At 35.2% G+C, this 15,387-nt stretch overlaps 1 protein-coding gene across 6 annotated transcripts in view; it reads right to left on the bottom strand.

Annotated features, from left to right (window-relative positions):
* Positions 1 to 1,068: 1,068 nt before the first annotated feature.
* STAG2 (STAG2 cohesin complex component) overlaps positions 1,069 to 15,387 on the bottom strand; it is an 82,540-nt gene continuing 68,221 nt past the window's right edge. For 3 of the 6 annotated variants that reach the window (XM_075720717.1, XM_075720718.1, XM_075720719.1), the window contains exons 25-34: positions 14,849 to 14,988; positions 13,589 to 13,690; positions 11,242 to 11,390; positions 10,568 to 10,696; positions 10,008 to 10,213; positions 9,400 to 9,589; positions 9,201 to 9,314; positions 7,441 to 7,567; positions 7,015 to 7,092; positions 5,673 to 6,234 (exon numbers count right to left, since the gene is read on the bottom strand). In XM_075720717.1, the coding sequence (XP_075576832.1) occupies positions 6,022 to 6,234; positions 7,015 to 7,092; positions 7,441 to 7,567; positions 9,201 to 9,314; positions 9,400 to 9,589; positions 10,008 to 10,213; positions 10,568 to 10,696; positions 11,242 to 11,390; positions 13,589 to 13,690; positions 14,849 to 14,988 (1,448 nt within the window). In that variant the 3' untranslated portion in view covers positions 5,673 to 6,021. Of the gene's footprint in view, positions 4,197 to 5,672; positions 6,235 to 7,014; positions 7,093 to 7,440; positions 7,568 to 9,200; positions 9,315 to 9,399; positions 9,590 to 9,678; positions 9,697 to 10,007; positions 10,214 to 10,567; positions 10,697 to 11,241; positions 11,391 to 13,588; positions 13,691 to 14,848; positions 14,989 to 15,387 lie in introns of those variants that run through there. The other 3 variants (XM_075720722.1, XM_075720721.1, XM_075720720.1) reach the window with 3 other exon arrangements.

A 15,387-nucleotide genomic window follows, 5' to 3' on the forward strand; every position in this document is an offset into this window, starting at 1 on the left:
CATTACCAAGAACTGTACACATTCTCTAGAACAGGGAAGTTTTCATGCGGGGTTCTGTCAGCCATCCATCCAAGCACTTTAACACGCTTTGGATCATTTTCTAGGCACGGTTATAGCTTCTTACCACTGTACTGCCACTATGATTTACATCTATAGAATCTGGAAGCAGCTACGAAAAACACAAAAAAAAGCGTAACTGAATCTCTAGTTGGAGGGCACTCATTTACAAATCTGTAACGTCTCGAAGTCTAGCTGTTAAAAACTTAAAAAAAATAGGAAAACTAAGACTTAATCAGGGAAATACATTCAAGAAAGCTCAGCGACATGAAGAAGGGATACAGGAAAGACAGCTGAGGAAAATGACAGGCACAACTGACACTGAATTGTTACTTTTTAAATAGAATTATTATTATAGAATAATATTGGCCTACGTTACCTTGTTTCCAAATCATCACCCACCTCCATCAAAGACATGATCCCTTTTGGGTACCAATAAATATCAGAAATTAAACAATCGCAGTACTAGAGATTTCTTAGGATTATGAAAAATGAGGGAATGGCATAAGCTGCATTTCAGTATCATCAATTGATTAAAGAAAATTAAATTAAAAGTTAAGTAGGAATGAGTATGTTTTTAATGAATCAATTTATGTTTTATCAAAAGAATTCTGAAGCACAAATTGACAATTTTGACAAATGCTTCATAGAATGAACAAGCCCATGACATTCATCAGGCTATTTAAAAAAAACCAAAACAAAACAAAACCCAAAACCCAAAAGGTAGCTATAGGTTGAAAAGCAGCAAAACACTATTGTGAAATCAAAGCATCTCAAAAAACTCAGTAGACTTCATGGGCAGGAAGTTAAAGTTAACAGTACTGGTATCCTGAAATCCCACGCTAGGACAAGTGTATGTGTAAACTATCAGGAAAACAGAGAGGAGTAAACTTTAAAGAGGCAATTATTTAGTTATACTGAGATTAGAGAAGACGGGGATTTCCTGGCTCTAACAAGCTGCAGGAATCAGCACCACACCATTCAAAGAAAAAAAAAAAAAAACCAAACCACACCAACCAAACAAACACCAATCACTAACTTCTTATGTATTGTCTTTGGTTGTTTAATATCAAGAAACACTTTTTACAGAATATGTGAAGGCTATTCCTTTGAATTTCATTCTGTGTCAGTATCTTCCCTGTGGCCTCTTTGGTAAACTAGAGGACAGGCTTTACTTTCTCCGAATTGTTTGTTGTTTTCTACTTTTTTTATCACATACCTCTTCAAAACTCAAATTTCTTTCATTTATAGGTTTTTGTACCAAAATAGTATAACTAGAACAGACTTTACATTGTATAGTGAAGGTATTTTTCTTGTGTTATAAACTTAGAACCTACTAAAACCATTTTCCACACGATACTATTGAACTTACAGCAGGATTTAGAGACAGGAACAAACATTTGTAATAATAACAATAATTAAAAAACCCACATCCAAAGTTACATTAGCAAGGATTAGAACTATTATCTCTAAGATTTTAAAATGACTCCTTTAAAAAGCCTTGTAACAGAAAGGAGTTTTCAACACACAGCCAGAGCTGCTCAGCAGTTGAGGAGAGAGGAGCGGGAGGGGAAGAGATGTTCAGGGGTTTTCCCTTCATTTCCTTGCTGTCTTACCAATTAAGCTTAAAATGTGTATCGGGTGTATGATAAGTGTCAGAAATGGAAAGTAGCACACACTTTCAGTGGTATTTCAATCGGACTATATACAGTATCTCCAATGTCTGAATCAAAAGCGTTCTGAATCATGTCAGATAAAAGTTAGTAGGAAGAAGAAACCAACAGAAAGGCTATTGGTACACCTTTAGAAAACATAACACAAAAATAATTAACCATTGATTTCTTGGCATGTAAAAGTTCTATACAAATTTTAAAAATTTTATTTGCAGGTACTAACCTCTTGAAAAGCTCACTCTGTATTTACACTAATTCTTTTAACAAGTTTATCTCAAATTAAAGCATATTTAAAACAATCATGATTGCATTAACTTTTCTACTTTAAATTATTACCCAATTAGTGCTTTATTCACATTTTAAAAACTTGTACAATTTATTACAAATATAAAACAGTGCAGTTTTTCATACATTATCCCAACTCTGAGACAAACACTTAAAAGACATGGAAAAAGATTTTGATTTCTATAAACATAACATTTGCATTACTCATACCCCTTTCTTCACTGTCCTCCCCTAACCCCGATTTAAAAAGATCAAACATACAACATACTGTAGGTTTATTTTTATTCAAAAAGTTACTGTCTCAAGACATAAATACAAATCAGAAAACAGTACAATTAGGACAATAGAATGTGGAGGACAACAGGTTAAGGTAAATATATAAAACATTTTTAGCTGGTTGAAAACAAAGCTGTAAGAACTGCTTTCACAAAGAAACACTCCTTCAAGAGTAAGAAAAATCAACTTAAGTTTAAAATCATATATACAGTCCTCTCAGCAGTTCTATTAAATGCAGTGGTGTGAAAAACAATATAGGCAGTACTTTTTAGACATGAGAGTATTTATTTATGTAAAATGAGTTAGGCAGATCTAGTTTTGAGTTTGTTGTTACCCCATGACTTAGTAAAATAATTATTTTTTATCATGATCCTTTAGATAATCTATGGTTTTTGGCTACCACAGCCGAATGTTTAATTTCTGAGTCTAAAAACAGGAAGCCTTTTTGTATTCACCCATTTGGGGAGATTCTTGTATTGCAAGCATATTAAGGCATGGAATGATTAAAATAATATACCTCAAGAACTGAGAGACAACTGACAAAAAATATACATATGTAATATAAGTTAATATTTCCTTTAAAATGATGTCTAGCTGCCTAAGCCTTGCAAAATGAGTCGATGTCAAAATGGCATAGATCCACTTTCTGTTTTAGACCAAATTTAATTTATTTGTGGATGGACACAAAATGAAGTTTAAAGCTTAGCTTTCAAAGAATATTATGGGTTGTTTATGAATTTCTATTATCCAATCTAATTTACATACAGAGGAAATGTACTGTAACCTGTTAGAAGTATCTTTAACCTGAAGACTGCTTGCAAAGACAGATAGATAAAACAATATAAAATACAAATTTAAAAATCATTTTTAAAGCATGAATTCTCATGCTCTTCTATTTTTAAACATTGTTAAACTTTCAATATATTTCTGAAACCTCATAATTTTAAGTTGGAATTTAAAAGTAAGAAAAAACTAAACAAACTGCGCAATTATAAAATCAGCACCAATTTATATATATATATAATTTTATTTAAAATTTAGATCCCTATTCCCACACTCTAATAAGCTGTATAATTTTTGTTTAGAATTTTTCTGCAAACATACTACAATAAGCTTCTTTTATTTGGAGACAAAATACAGTGGCACTACTGGAAGGAATTTCACAACATTACATTTTTCTTAAAGGACAAGCAAACTTTCAGGGTTGGTAATGGGCAAGCATGACTGAGATCCGTTACTTTCTGGTAGTTCATAGTTTATGGACCTTTCTGAGAAGGCTAGCATGAAGCTTTTGGAATAAAAGTGTGTTTTAGATTAAAAAGCTGTTAAAATTCTGCTTTATGTATTTTTTTTCCATGATTGATTAATACAAACCTTCCGTTGCTGAAGTTTGCATTTAATTTAAAATACTGACACTCTTCTGGTTCTATCACTTTAAGAATATCAATCCATCTATTATTTCAGTTCATGGATGTAAACAGCAATCCAGCAGAGCTCATGAGTATTTAGTATAGCCAGCAAATGTACAGAGAGGGGCTCAAATCTGTACCAAACACCTCTCAGACTGTTAGATTAAAACTCAGAGGGAATACTTCTTATGATCTGGAAATAAACTGATAGCACATAAATAAAATATTGATATTTTTTTCCCCAACAAAAAGTGTAGTAGCTTATCCTCAAATTGTTTACTTGTCCTTTACATTTCTTTTGTTTCAGGCAAACAAAACTGCCCCTTCAATGCACTTGATCTTGAAAGCATGTCATTCTCCTTAGAGAAAAATCTGTTCAGAATTTCACTGTATCTACCACAATTTTGTATTGAAAAACTTCCTCTTCCACTTAGAAAATGACTTCACCACTGATTTATTTGCTGCTCTGGTATTAAAACATTGACACCCCAAGAACCTAAAAAAAAAGTTAGAAATGGTGTCAATTTGTAGTCTACTACACATTTAACAAAAACAAAGCAATTAGTATATGATTTAAGATTAAGACACTTCAAGGTATGTTAAGGCATTATAAGTTTATTTTTCTTCCAAACCAGATTCACCACATTTCTGATTTATCTAATAATATGAAAAGGGCACCTCATTCATTAGAAAATATTTTTCCCACACTTGAAATTAACTAGAGCCAGTAGGAATGTGATAAAGACTGTGCTTTCATTATTTTAGGTAATAATTGCAAAATAATTTTTAGTCAGTTGCCTAACTTAGACTCCTTTGACAATGGCATTATTCTATAGGCCTTAACTTGAAATCAAGTGTGTCGTTTCCAGCAACTAAGCCTGGGACAAAACACCCTACGCACTGGTGGCTGCTGTGCCTGTGTTCATAGAAACCGCAGGTCATCTCGCAGCAGCTAGCCAGGACACAAACTTAACATTTCCTATTAAATATATCAACTCTGTCCGGAAGACAGTGAAAAATCAAACAATAATCAGGTAAAAATCAAACTACTGTCCTTCAGGAGGCTGGGTGATTAAGTGAAGAAAAAGCTTTCCTGAAACGAAGAATCAGTTTCCACTTCCCACGCGGGAGCAAGCCATATAGTTTTCTATGCCAATGGAAGTAGGCATCACCACTGATACGCCAAAAAAACACCCGGAAGATCCAGATCTTGTGAACGTCCTAGCTTTTATAGGACTTTATAAAATCAGAAAGAGCCACGGGAGACTTAATTTTCCTGAACTTTAACACCGCTGTTCACATTTATCTGTTTACAGACCGATTTTTACTGTTCTTGGTATTAAATTCACTTTAGATGCATCATACAATATAGCACACTAAGACACAACTGCCTCTGGTGCCAGCAGTAACTGGACACGTCAAAAAATGAGAAGACAGACTAAAATTTTGATCGTAAACCATGTGCATCTGAATAAATTAAACAGCTTTATTATGTCTAGCTCTATTAAAAACAAGTGCAACAACTCCGAGAATAATGGACCTCTGAAATAAATTATACGAATAAAGCAAATTAACGTTATTCAGAGAAGGTTTTTTTGCATTTAGGAAATCGGTTTCTTTACATTTAAAATACTGATGGGTAAATTCAGCCCTGCTTTAATACGGATTCGTGCTGTCTCCTAACCTCTGAGCGGGGCTTTCCCCCTTCAGGCAGTTCAATTCATTTAGGTGGGGTTTACACTAAAGAGCGGTGGTGGTCTGCGGCGCAGGGGTTTTCTGCAGCCCCAGCTTCCAGCACCGCCGCCCTTGCTGCATCCTGCCCGGGAGAAAGGTTTGCTAGACGGTGCCGCCTCGGCCGTCCGCACGCGTTCCGGTGCAGCCCGCTCCGTCGGGCGGAGGGCCACGGCTGCACGGAGCCATGCGCCTGGCAGCGGCTGCCATCCTGCGGCGAGGCGCCCGCGCTGCAGCCGGGGGGGCTCGCGTGGGCCGAGGAACGAGAAATAGAAGTCATAGGAAAGCAACCTAGCGAACAGCAAACCTAGTAAAACTATTCTTATTCGGTTTAGAAACTGGAAAGCTGCAAGGTTTCTGAGATCAGTGAAATGCGCCCGAGGAAGACCAAATTTTCAGCATTGCCAGAATAAAAAATGACTGGTATTTCACATATCAATTAAAAATCGAGAAGGGGAGGGGAAGAACCTTTTTAAAACAGAACGTCAGAAAACAGGTGATATACTTTCTTGGTGTTACTTCAAGAACAGAACACAGAACAGCTAGATGCACAACCTAATCTGATTCATTACTACTAAAGCAAAGGCCTATTAGTACAAAATATACGGATTTGCATTTAAAACAGTTTTTAAGACTTCTTTCTCCCATAACAAGAACAGGTTCACGCTGCAACAATACTGTAAAAAAAATACATAACCGTCTTCCAAATTCCACCAAGCTGTCCAAGATTCCCAGGAAGCCTTGTTGTACTGTCCTCTGCTGGCTTGCTGCAGCTTGTTATTTCCAGTGTAATTTTGTACCAGCTACACAAGGTCAAAAATGGCTGCATACATTACAAGTGGTTCAAGACAGAAGGAATCCCTCATGCAGATTTTTAAAAGAGAATAGAGACTGCAGATTTATCAAGTCGGAAAAAAGGGCAACTGCAAGCAGAAACTACAGACTTCGGATGTTTTGGACCTAAAACTTTATATGGAAAGAAAAAATACCTCTCATCTCTATAAACAGGTATCTGTATTATCTCTATTTTCTCCATTATCTTACTTATGCACAAAAGTAAATATGCCAGTTTAAAAAAAAAAAAAAGAGAAAAGAAAAAAAAAAAACCACCACAACGCAAACCATCCAATGCTGACAACTGATAATGACATCAGAGTCACTCAACTAAACTCATCACAAGAAACTTGCCTTTAATATTGTGTGTGCACAATTTTTTCTTTTCTTTTCTTTTTTTTTTTTTTTTTTCCCCCCCCCCAAAAAGCTCTTTGCTACCAACCTCTGGAAGGGTCTTTTCCATACCAGATGTGTTTTCTTCTCAGATTCAAAGGCTTTTGATTTTTACATAGCTACATATAAAGTATTAAGAACAAAAATCCTATAAACTTGCAAAGAACATTGACTACCTTAGAATTTATGGAGCTGAATTACAGCATAAAATATTTCACTGACTGTACCAGTCTGCCAAAATAAGTAATGAAGACAACCTGAAGATTTCATTCTTCCCATTTAAATTTTGAAGTAAGAGAGTATTGTAACCTTTAGACTGATTTTACATTATTTTCCTCTTATGTAAGTTAACCTACCGATTCATCCATGATTGAAGCGGGGTCAAAGAAATCTGGTTTTAGTTCCATTCTTTCTCTCCTGTTCTTTGATGGTGGCTTTAGAAAGCAAACAAACAAACATGTTAACATGTAATTTCAGGGGAAAAAAAAAAAGTTTTTTTAAACTGTAATAAATGAAGCTGAACTCTCAAGAGGTAAGAATTTACAGGGGATAAATGTTCATCTCTTACATTATCATTACAGGAAGTGTTCTTGCTTTTTGTATGGCATTTTGAACAGATGGCACTTGTACAGACAGTGGCACAGCCACAGCCACTTAAGAATGCAAAGATCAACAAGAATGATTTTTCTGTTTCACCCAAAGGAAAATTTGGTTCAAATACCCTACTTTAAAAGCAGAAACACAAATCTGAAATCCACTAAAAAGACAAGTATATGTCTTACTAGGTCTATGTCCATGGTGTCAAAATCCATGCCTTCATTGAGATCTTCAATCCGCCCTTCTGATGACATCATCACATCTTCAACAATTGGCTCTTCATCATCTTCCATTAGACTTGTGCCACGTCGACTGAAATGAAAAGAAAAAGCATATTCTTTAGCACTAAATCAAGTTAAGTTTTATCTGAGTATTTAAAAAGCTAATGTTCAGTAAAGAACTGCCAACAAATGACAACTCCATTTGATAGAAAAGAAATGAAATAGTTAAATAAATGCATAACTACCATTAAAGAAAGCTGGTATTTAACCAGCTAGACGATACTAAGAGAGTGAGGGAGAAGGACTAACAAAGATCAACTTATGGAACTTTGTGGTACATCTCTAAATGGGTATTCTGAGAGGCTGCAGGAATTGATAAGCAGATCAAAACCACACCTAATTCAGAGATTTCCATGCAAGTATTTATGCTCAAGTGAGAAAGAACATAAGTTTTGCCACCTAAAGAAAAATTGTTCCTGCCTTATGACAAGGCAAGGAAGAACGTCTTTGCGATAAAGTGGATGCATAAATCCATTTTCAGACATTGCCACACAGTCCTTCACCCTCTTTCCTTGCAATTTCTACATGCAACATCAGATGTTATGAGAAAAGTAAGGAGTCATTCTAATTATACTAACTGGTGTCACTATTTAAAAAAAAAAAAAAAAAAAAACAACAAAACACCACCACCCAAACAAACAAACCAACCAACCACACACACACTGAAACTGTATTACATGAAGTACTGATATTAAAGAATTAAAAACAAGTAGGGAAAAGATGTAAAGCTCCTCAATAATGTATGTCCATGGTTTTACTTTACAACTTGTATTTTTCTTCTGTAGAACCACACAGTCTTCATTAAAGCAGACAACTTTTAAAAGTAGTCTTGCCTCCTCAGCTAAACTAGCTCTGGAATGTAATTTCATTAGCGTGCATGTCAAAATGCACATGTGATGAATCAGAATGAAGTAAATGACACTACAGTAAGAATGTATGACCTCTGAAGGACAACATTCATTTAAGAAACATCAGACTGTCTTCATCTTTGTTCACAGTATGGAGGACTTCACAAGGTTTTTGTGTGTTTTGGTTGGAAAGTTCTACAAAAACTGGTACTATGGGATTCCTCTCAATTTTGGTGTCAGTTTAGGTTAGACAAAATCTGTATTGATCACAGAAATGCTGAAGACAGCAGTTTCTTTAAAAGGAATACTTTTTATTAAGTAAAAAAGCAGCTGAACTCTAAACTTACAACTCAGAAGTCAAAGGAGAAAGAAATAGCAGAATTAAACTGAGCAGAAACTTTCTGCTTCACATACTGAACACCTATTTTAAAACTAATTTTTAATGTTCTATTTCTAAAAAGGATTCTGCAGTTAGAAATACGTAAAAAAGATGTTTCATATGTTGCATTTCTTATAAATATCCACCACAGATAGCATTCAGTTCAATGAGTTCCCTTTATTACAAAGCTCCCTACTACTTAAATTTTCTGGAATTTAAGTTCAGAAAAAGCAAGAAATCAAACAGACCTATTCTGCTAAATGCATCACCATGCACTTTTACCACTGCTTTTCTAAGGCAACTTAAAATTTTAAGATACAGAAAACACTAGTCAGGAACTAGAACATGTACCCCTCTTAAAAGATACAGGAGTAACACTGCATTTAATAAACCCTTCGCTCCCCAAACCACTGAAGGAACATTTCACTCTCACTCACATAGCGTGTTGCAAGTTGGTTCTCAGCTTGACGTAGTTCATCGCTGCCCTCTCCTGTTGTTGTCGCGCGGCTTCTTCCTGTTGCCTTTGAGCCAACATCCACGTTACTTGCGTGCTTAAAAAGACCATTATTCTATTTTAAACATGAACTGGTTTTGTGTATGAACACTAACACAAAGCAGACCTACTCATCTACGTACTTGTAATCGAGTGGAGCTTGGTGGTGTTCAGGCTGCATAGGATAGACACCCATGTAACTTTCTTCGGGTCGCAATCTCTTGGGCTCCCTCATTATTGTGGAAGTAAGCTGAGGAGTCTGCATCATGACCGGTGTGTGCATTGTCTGCTCCCTGTTCAGCCACATACTGTCACTACTGCTGCTTTCTTCAGCTGGAAGGAAACATCGGACATCGGTAAATTCTAACTAGTCTAAAACTGAATGTTTAAACATGACTTAAATGCATGTGCTTTCTGCTTACTGAGAATCAATTTCTTTACTTTTTCCACAGTCTTAAATGCGCCCCAAAAGGCCCGGATTTATAGCCACTGGCTAGAGTATTTAAAATACTTTTATATTCTGTGACTTAACGCAGTGTAGTGCCTTTATTTCCTTTTGTGAATCAGTGTTATGTTATTCAGACTCTTCAAATGAATAGTTTCCCGCTAAGACATATACATTCACAGAAGTTATCCTGTTTCAAAAAAATACATTAAATTATACAAGTTCACTCAAGCTAACAAATAGGGATCAACATGTAGTTTATGTTAATATCTACTGTAGTAAATCTTAAGATAAGAAAAGTTCTACCTTCAGGTACTTTCCGCTTCCCTGTTGCCGGCTTTGTCTTCTTATTTCTTACTGTAGATCCTCGACTACTAATTCCACTAATCACTGACATAGTATCATCATCCCCACCAGCTAATAAAGAGTTTCTGTAGGACATGAGAGGAAGCCACACATCTTCTCTTCGTAGAGACATCTGAAAGGTCATAAACTTCTCCAAGTAAACATACCTTTAAATGGAAAAAATAATTACAAAGATGCAAAGTATCCGTAACAAGACGTTAACACATCAAGATAATTAACTACTGAAAATAACACCCAATGCTCCTCATCTAGTTAACAAGAAGGCCTGACAACAGCAAATCCAGAACATGATTTCTGTTCATCCACTATAAAATGAGAATAACAAGGATAAACACAATTTACCATTTGTGATTACACTTGACTGCATTAGTGTAAAGTTATCTTGATGTGCTAAAGGTTGCACTTCAGATGAATGCAATACACATAAATACGTATTTATTCAGATGCATGTCTTTTACCGTTATCATTACAAATATTAACAATATTAAGAAAATACTTACACTGTTCTTTTGTCTTGTCTGAGAAGTTTGGAGGAGAACTCACTCAGAATATCAAGAAACGCCAAATTTAATGGTGGGTGGCTCTCACCTTGTGGATTCGGCTCCTTAAAAGCAAATTCTATGCCATCCCTAAGGAAAAGTTAAAATTAAGTCACATAAAGCACAAACTAAAGAAAAGGTTCTAAGCACTGGGAGCTATCAAAACTGAACAGCTTTCCCCTACTACATCAAGCAAGCCACAATTCTATGTTTCCATATTCTGGCAAAAAAGCAAACACTATTCATAATTTGAATCTGGACACACTCTTTCTGTCATGCTTCTACCTTGCACTTCAAGTTTTCTGCATGAGACCAACATGACCACCACTGACAATGAAGTGGGTGAGTTCTGCCTGTTACAGATAAGACATTAAAAATACTTTTTCATGACAGCATCAACACTGCTATCATTTACAGGCTTATACAATGATGCTTAAGAACATCAACATTATTTAACATTTGGGTTTAGTTCAGGAACAAAACTGCAGCCATCTCCTAATTTATAAATGGGCTATATCATCTCTAGTGCTGCTGCATTTTGTATTAACAAACTAATTTTAAAACACTGAAGAGGTATTTTAATGTTAGTCAAGAAGTGTTTACACAAAGGGAAGTAATACAAAGCACACAATTACTTGTGTAACATAGCAATAGCTTCTCTTGTTTTCAACTGATCCAGTCCAAACGTTAAAGCAAAACGTCGAGCAAGTTCCTTTATGCCACTGAATGTCGGTGATGATCTGTCAAAATTATAGCCGTTTTCTTGAATCATTTCATTGAAAAGCTGTATGAAATGAAAAGGGAGATTTTCATTTATTAAAAGATTATGCCAAACATTGGACCAATCGACATAGACATAAGTTTCAGTAAAAAAGTGTTTTACAGCTTTTTTTTCTTAATTCGACAGCCCCAAAAGACAAACATGGAGGTTTAGGAAAGCCAAGTCAAGACTACTCTTGAAGAGTCTGCACTTCAGAGTTAATCCCTGAAATGGATTTACATGTCAAACTGTAAATATGTTGGATGACAGATCTCAGCATTTCCCTAAATGAGCTGTTCTAGAGTTGAGAATACTAAAAATTGGTAGGATTCCCCAATATGTACACTAACAAAGAAGAAATAAAGAGGGTGAATTCTTACCTGGTCTTTACTACTACAATTTGTCAAACTACTACTTTCTAATTCATTTTTTAGTATCTTTTCAAAATACAAGTATAACCGAGAAATTCTAAAATGGAAACATGTCTTCAGGGAAGCAGCCAAAGACACCAGAAACTCTGCCACTGAGGATCAGAATTTTAACTATTCATCAACAGTCAGCAAAGCTGAACACTCTGAACTTCACAATCTTTTTTTTTCTTTTTCCCCCTTTGATCAATCCTTTTCTCATCCTACTGAATTTGACCATAATTCTCTTCAACAGTCAACTTTTCTGTTATTTTCTAATTTTGTCTAACACATTCACCTTTCACTCTCTCATATAACAAAAAATAAACCAAAACCAGACTTACTAGGGCTATGAACATTAACTTTTCATTTATAGAACGTTTTGGCCAATAGCTGCATACTTTGCTTTTATGTTGGTGTAGGTCACTGCAGCTTAGTTATCCCTTTATCCACTACCACTTCTAGTATTTCTTCTCTGACCGGTTTCTTTTTTAAGAAGTTTTAAGTTTAGTTACATGTTTAACTTTACATGTGGGGTTTTTTTTTTATTTGTTTGTTTCATAATACTTGGGTCCCCTCATGTTACTATTCTTATTGCCACACAGGGAGGCAGTTACACAATCCTAATTACGTGCATAATTGTACTTACTGCAGTCACTTCCTCTGTCTGTCCTTTAAAATATAATGGGCTGGTTGTTCTTGAGACAGAAAAGACTAATAAAGATAGCATTTACCCAGTAACACAAAAATTTCTGAACTCTGGTGAAAAGTCAGCAAAAACTGTAGGAATACTTAGTTGTGTATTTTATGTTGCAGTTCCACCAGCCACTTAAAGTCATGCTGCTATCAAAAGGAAAGGCCTCATCCTCCCTTGTACTGGCAATATCCATAGAGATAAAACAGCTTAGGGGCTCCATTAAGGACTTTTTCTGGTTAGTTCTCAAGCATATATAGATCTATATCCATTATGTGGCTCTACGACCTCTAGTCATTAAAAAAAAGTGTGGAGAGAGAGAGAGAGTACAAATTGGGGTACATTCTTCCTTTCAACAATAGCAGAGATCTGTGTTGGATTACAGTGGTTTGCAGAGATATGGCTTTATTGTTCTGATCCTGTAAATAAGATTCATGCAGATGGTTCATGTGAGCAGATGAATCCGACTCTGACCTCGACTGAATTCATCAGGTCTCCACACAAACAAGCTCTTTTACTGAAGAGAGCATTAAATCATGTTTTAATTTCAAAGATGGGTGAAGCCCCTACCAAACATTAAGAAATACCGAATTACTAAAACTTCCCATTACTTCTCAGAATAGTTTAAAAAAAAAAAAAAGAAAAAAAAAGACAACAAAAAACCCAAAGCAAAAAACCCCCCCCAAAAAACCCCAAAACACAAAAAAAACACCAACCCCAAAAAAACCACCACAAACAAAAACACAAAACCCCACCACACAGGCGGTAAGTGTTTCCCCTTGCTTATCTGTTCATGAATACGTAAACTAGCAGTTTCACAACACATTTCTTAATATGTGACTCAAACTATTGTTTTAGAGTTAAGAAGGTATCGCAGAGTTACATTCATTTTGTATTTAACAGCCTCTCACATACAGTTTTTGTAGTAAAATATTTGGTAAGTACAGGAAGACTTCTGGCAGTTTTTCAAATAGTTGCAGAAAACGCGTTTCAATTTAGACCTATTTATCCCTACCTTCCATAAGAATTTCTTCATTAATACCTCACACTAGCTATTAAACAACAGGACGTGATCTACAGTATGGAATTTCATGCATAAAAATATTGTAAATCATTCTTACCTGCTGCAAGCTAAGAATAAGTGTTTTAGCACACTGGATTTTGTCTATCTGTCTTGTTTTACTCATCGTTTCTTTAATAATATCACCATAGTCATTGTAATACTAGGAAAAATTAAAAAAAAGGTTAAACTTTAAATTTTAGTTGAAAACATTACAACTACTGAATTCTTCAGAAAACAACATTGGGGATTTGCTGTTTAAAAAAATTCTTTGAACACTTTCAAAAGAAAAAACCTAACATGTTTATGATGATACATCATCAAAATTATATCCTAAACCAGCTCCAAAATGCTAAAAAAACCCCTTCAAATCAGGAAGAGTAGATCTACTTCTTTTCATTCTCATCATTAGTATTACTTTAGAGGCAGAATGACCTATTTATCTTTAGGGCCATGACACATTTGCTAATGACACATGTTTACCCCTTCAGGGTACAAGATTAGAATCTCATCTTTTTAGTAACTCCTATAACTCTGGTGGGGAGTTTTCTATTTTCTCTGCTGAAATGAAGCACTTATGGATTGCATCATAGCCATAATTTTTCCAATGAAGACAGCTGCCTGTTCAGTTCTTTAAGTATTTCAGGTTCAATAGAGACCCAATTATTTATTTAGAGATTCAAAATATATGTAGGGCACTCAGGAAGACAAAAGCAGGCTGCCCAAATTTTAATTTTTTTTAAGGTAATCACCAAGGAGCAACACTTTATCATGTTCACAAAATGAGAACTCATATTATTGTGCAACTTTGAGTCCCAGGAGCCAAGAAGGGGTTTTTATATTTAAATAACATAGAAACAGATATAAAGATCACCGGGGTGGGGGGGAACTCACAAAACTTTTTTTTCCTCTTCTACAAAGTTTAAGCTGAAATTATTTGATAAGGCTAAACATCATGGAGTTGATCTTTGTGAGAAGATTCGTAAAAGGCCTACTAAACTAATAACCGAATTAAAAATACACCATCAATCAGGATAAGAAAATAAATGTATTAAAACCAACGTAAAAATAATTATCAGGTTTCCTTCCTCCCACCCTGCCACCCCCACACTGGAACTGTGAAACTAATCTCAGTCATTTTTTCCCCTTCTTATGGAAAAAGAACTTTTAAAGGCTTACAAACTACCAATTCTGGAGTTTTGAATTCTTCACGTTTTGAATCAGTTATCTTGTAAGGTAAAAAATAAATAATAATTTAAAAATCCACAGCTACCGTATTGTAGTAGTTTTATGAAGTATCACTACTATGCTTCAGATTTACCTTCATATATTGCTTGAAAATGTCTGCAGCTGTATTCATTTCCACCACAGTATATACAATGAGTTTACAGAAAGCTGCAAGTAGATTTCTTCTTTTGTGCAATGCTTCAATTTTGCTAGCTTCATCATCCTGCTGTCCATCTAGAAAGAGTTCCAAACATGAAAACTGTCAGGTTTAAATACTTCGTATTTAAGCATTTATATATTAAGTGATACAGGCTAATGGTCAGGATTCAGAAAACCCAAATCTCAATTCTGACAGCAGTGCACTTCATTGTCCACTGACAAGTCTCTTTTCCTGATACAGAGGACATAAACCCAGCCCTTATCACAATTATCGTACATGTCCCCAAAACATAAAATGCTTTAATCGGCTGCTGTATTTAAAAGACAAATCTACCTCTGTGCCCATGCACACCTCTCAATGCCAGAAAAAAAGGAAAAAAAAAAAAAAAAAAGCCACACACACAAAAAACATAGGCAACAAATCTATGAGTTAGAAGGCAAATAATATAACGGAAACATAAGTTTTGTACAAAC

The sequence above is a fragment of the Pelecanus crispus genome, chromosome 13 (genome assembly GCF_030463565.1).
Source record: "Pelecanus crispus isolate bPelCri1 chromosome 13, bPelCri1.pri, whole genome shotgun sequence".
NCBI classification, from domain to species: domain Eukaryota; kingdom Metazoa; phylum Chordata; class Aves; order Pelecaniformes; family Pelecanidae; genus Pelecanus; species Pelecanus crispus.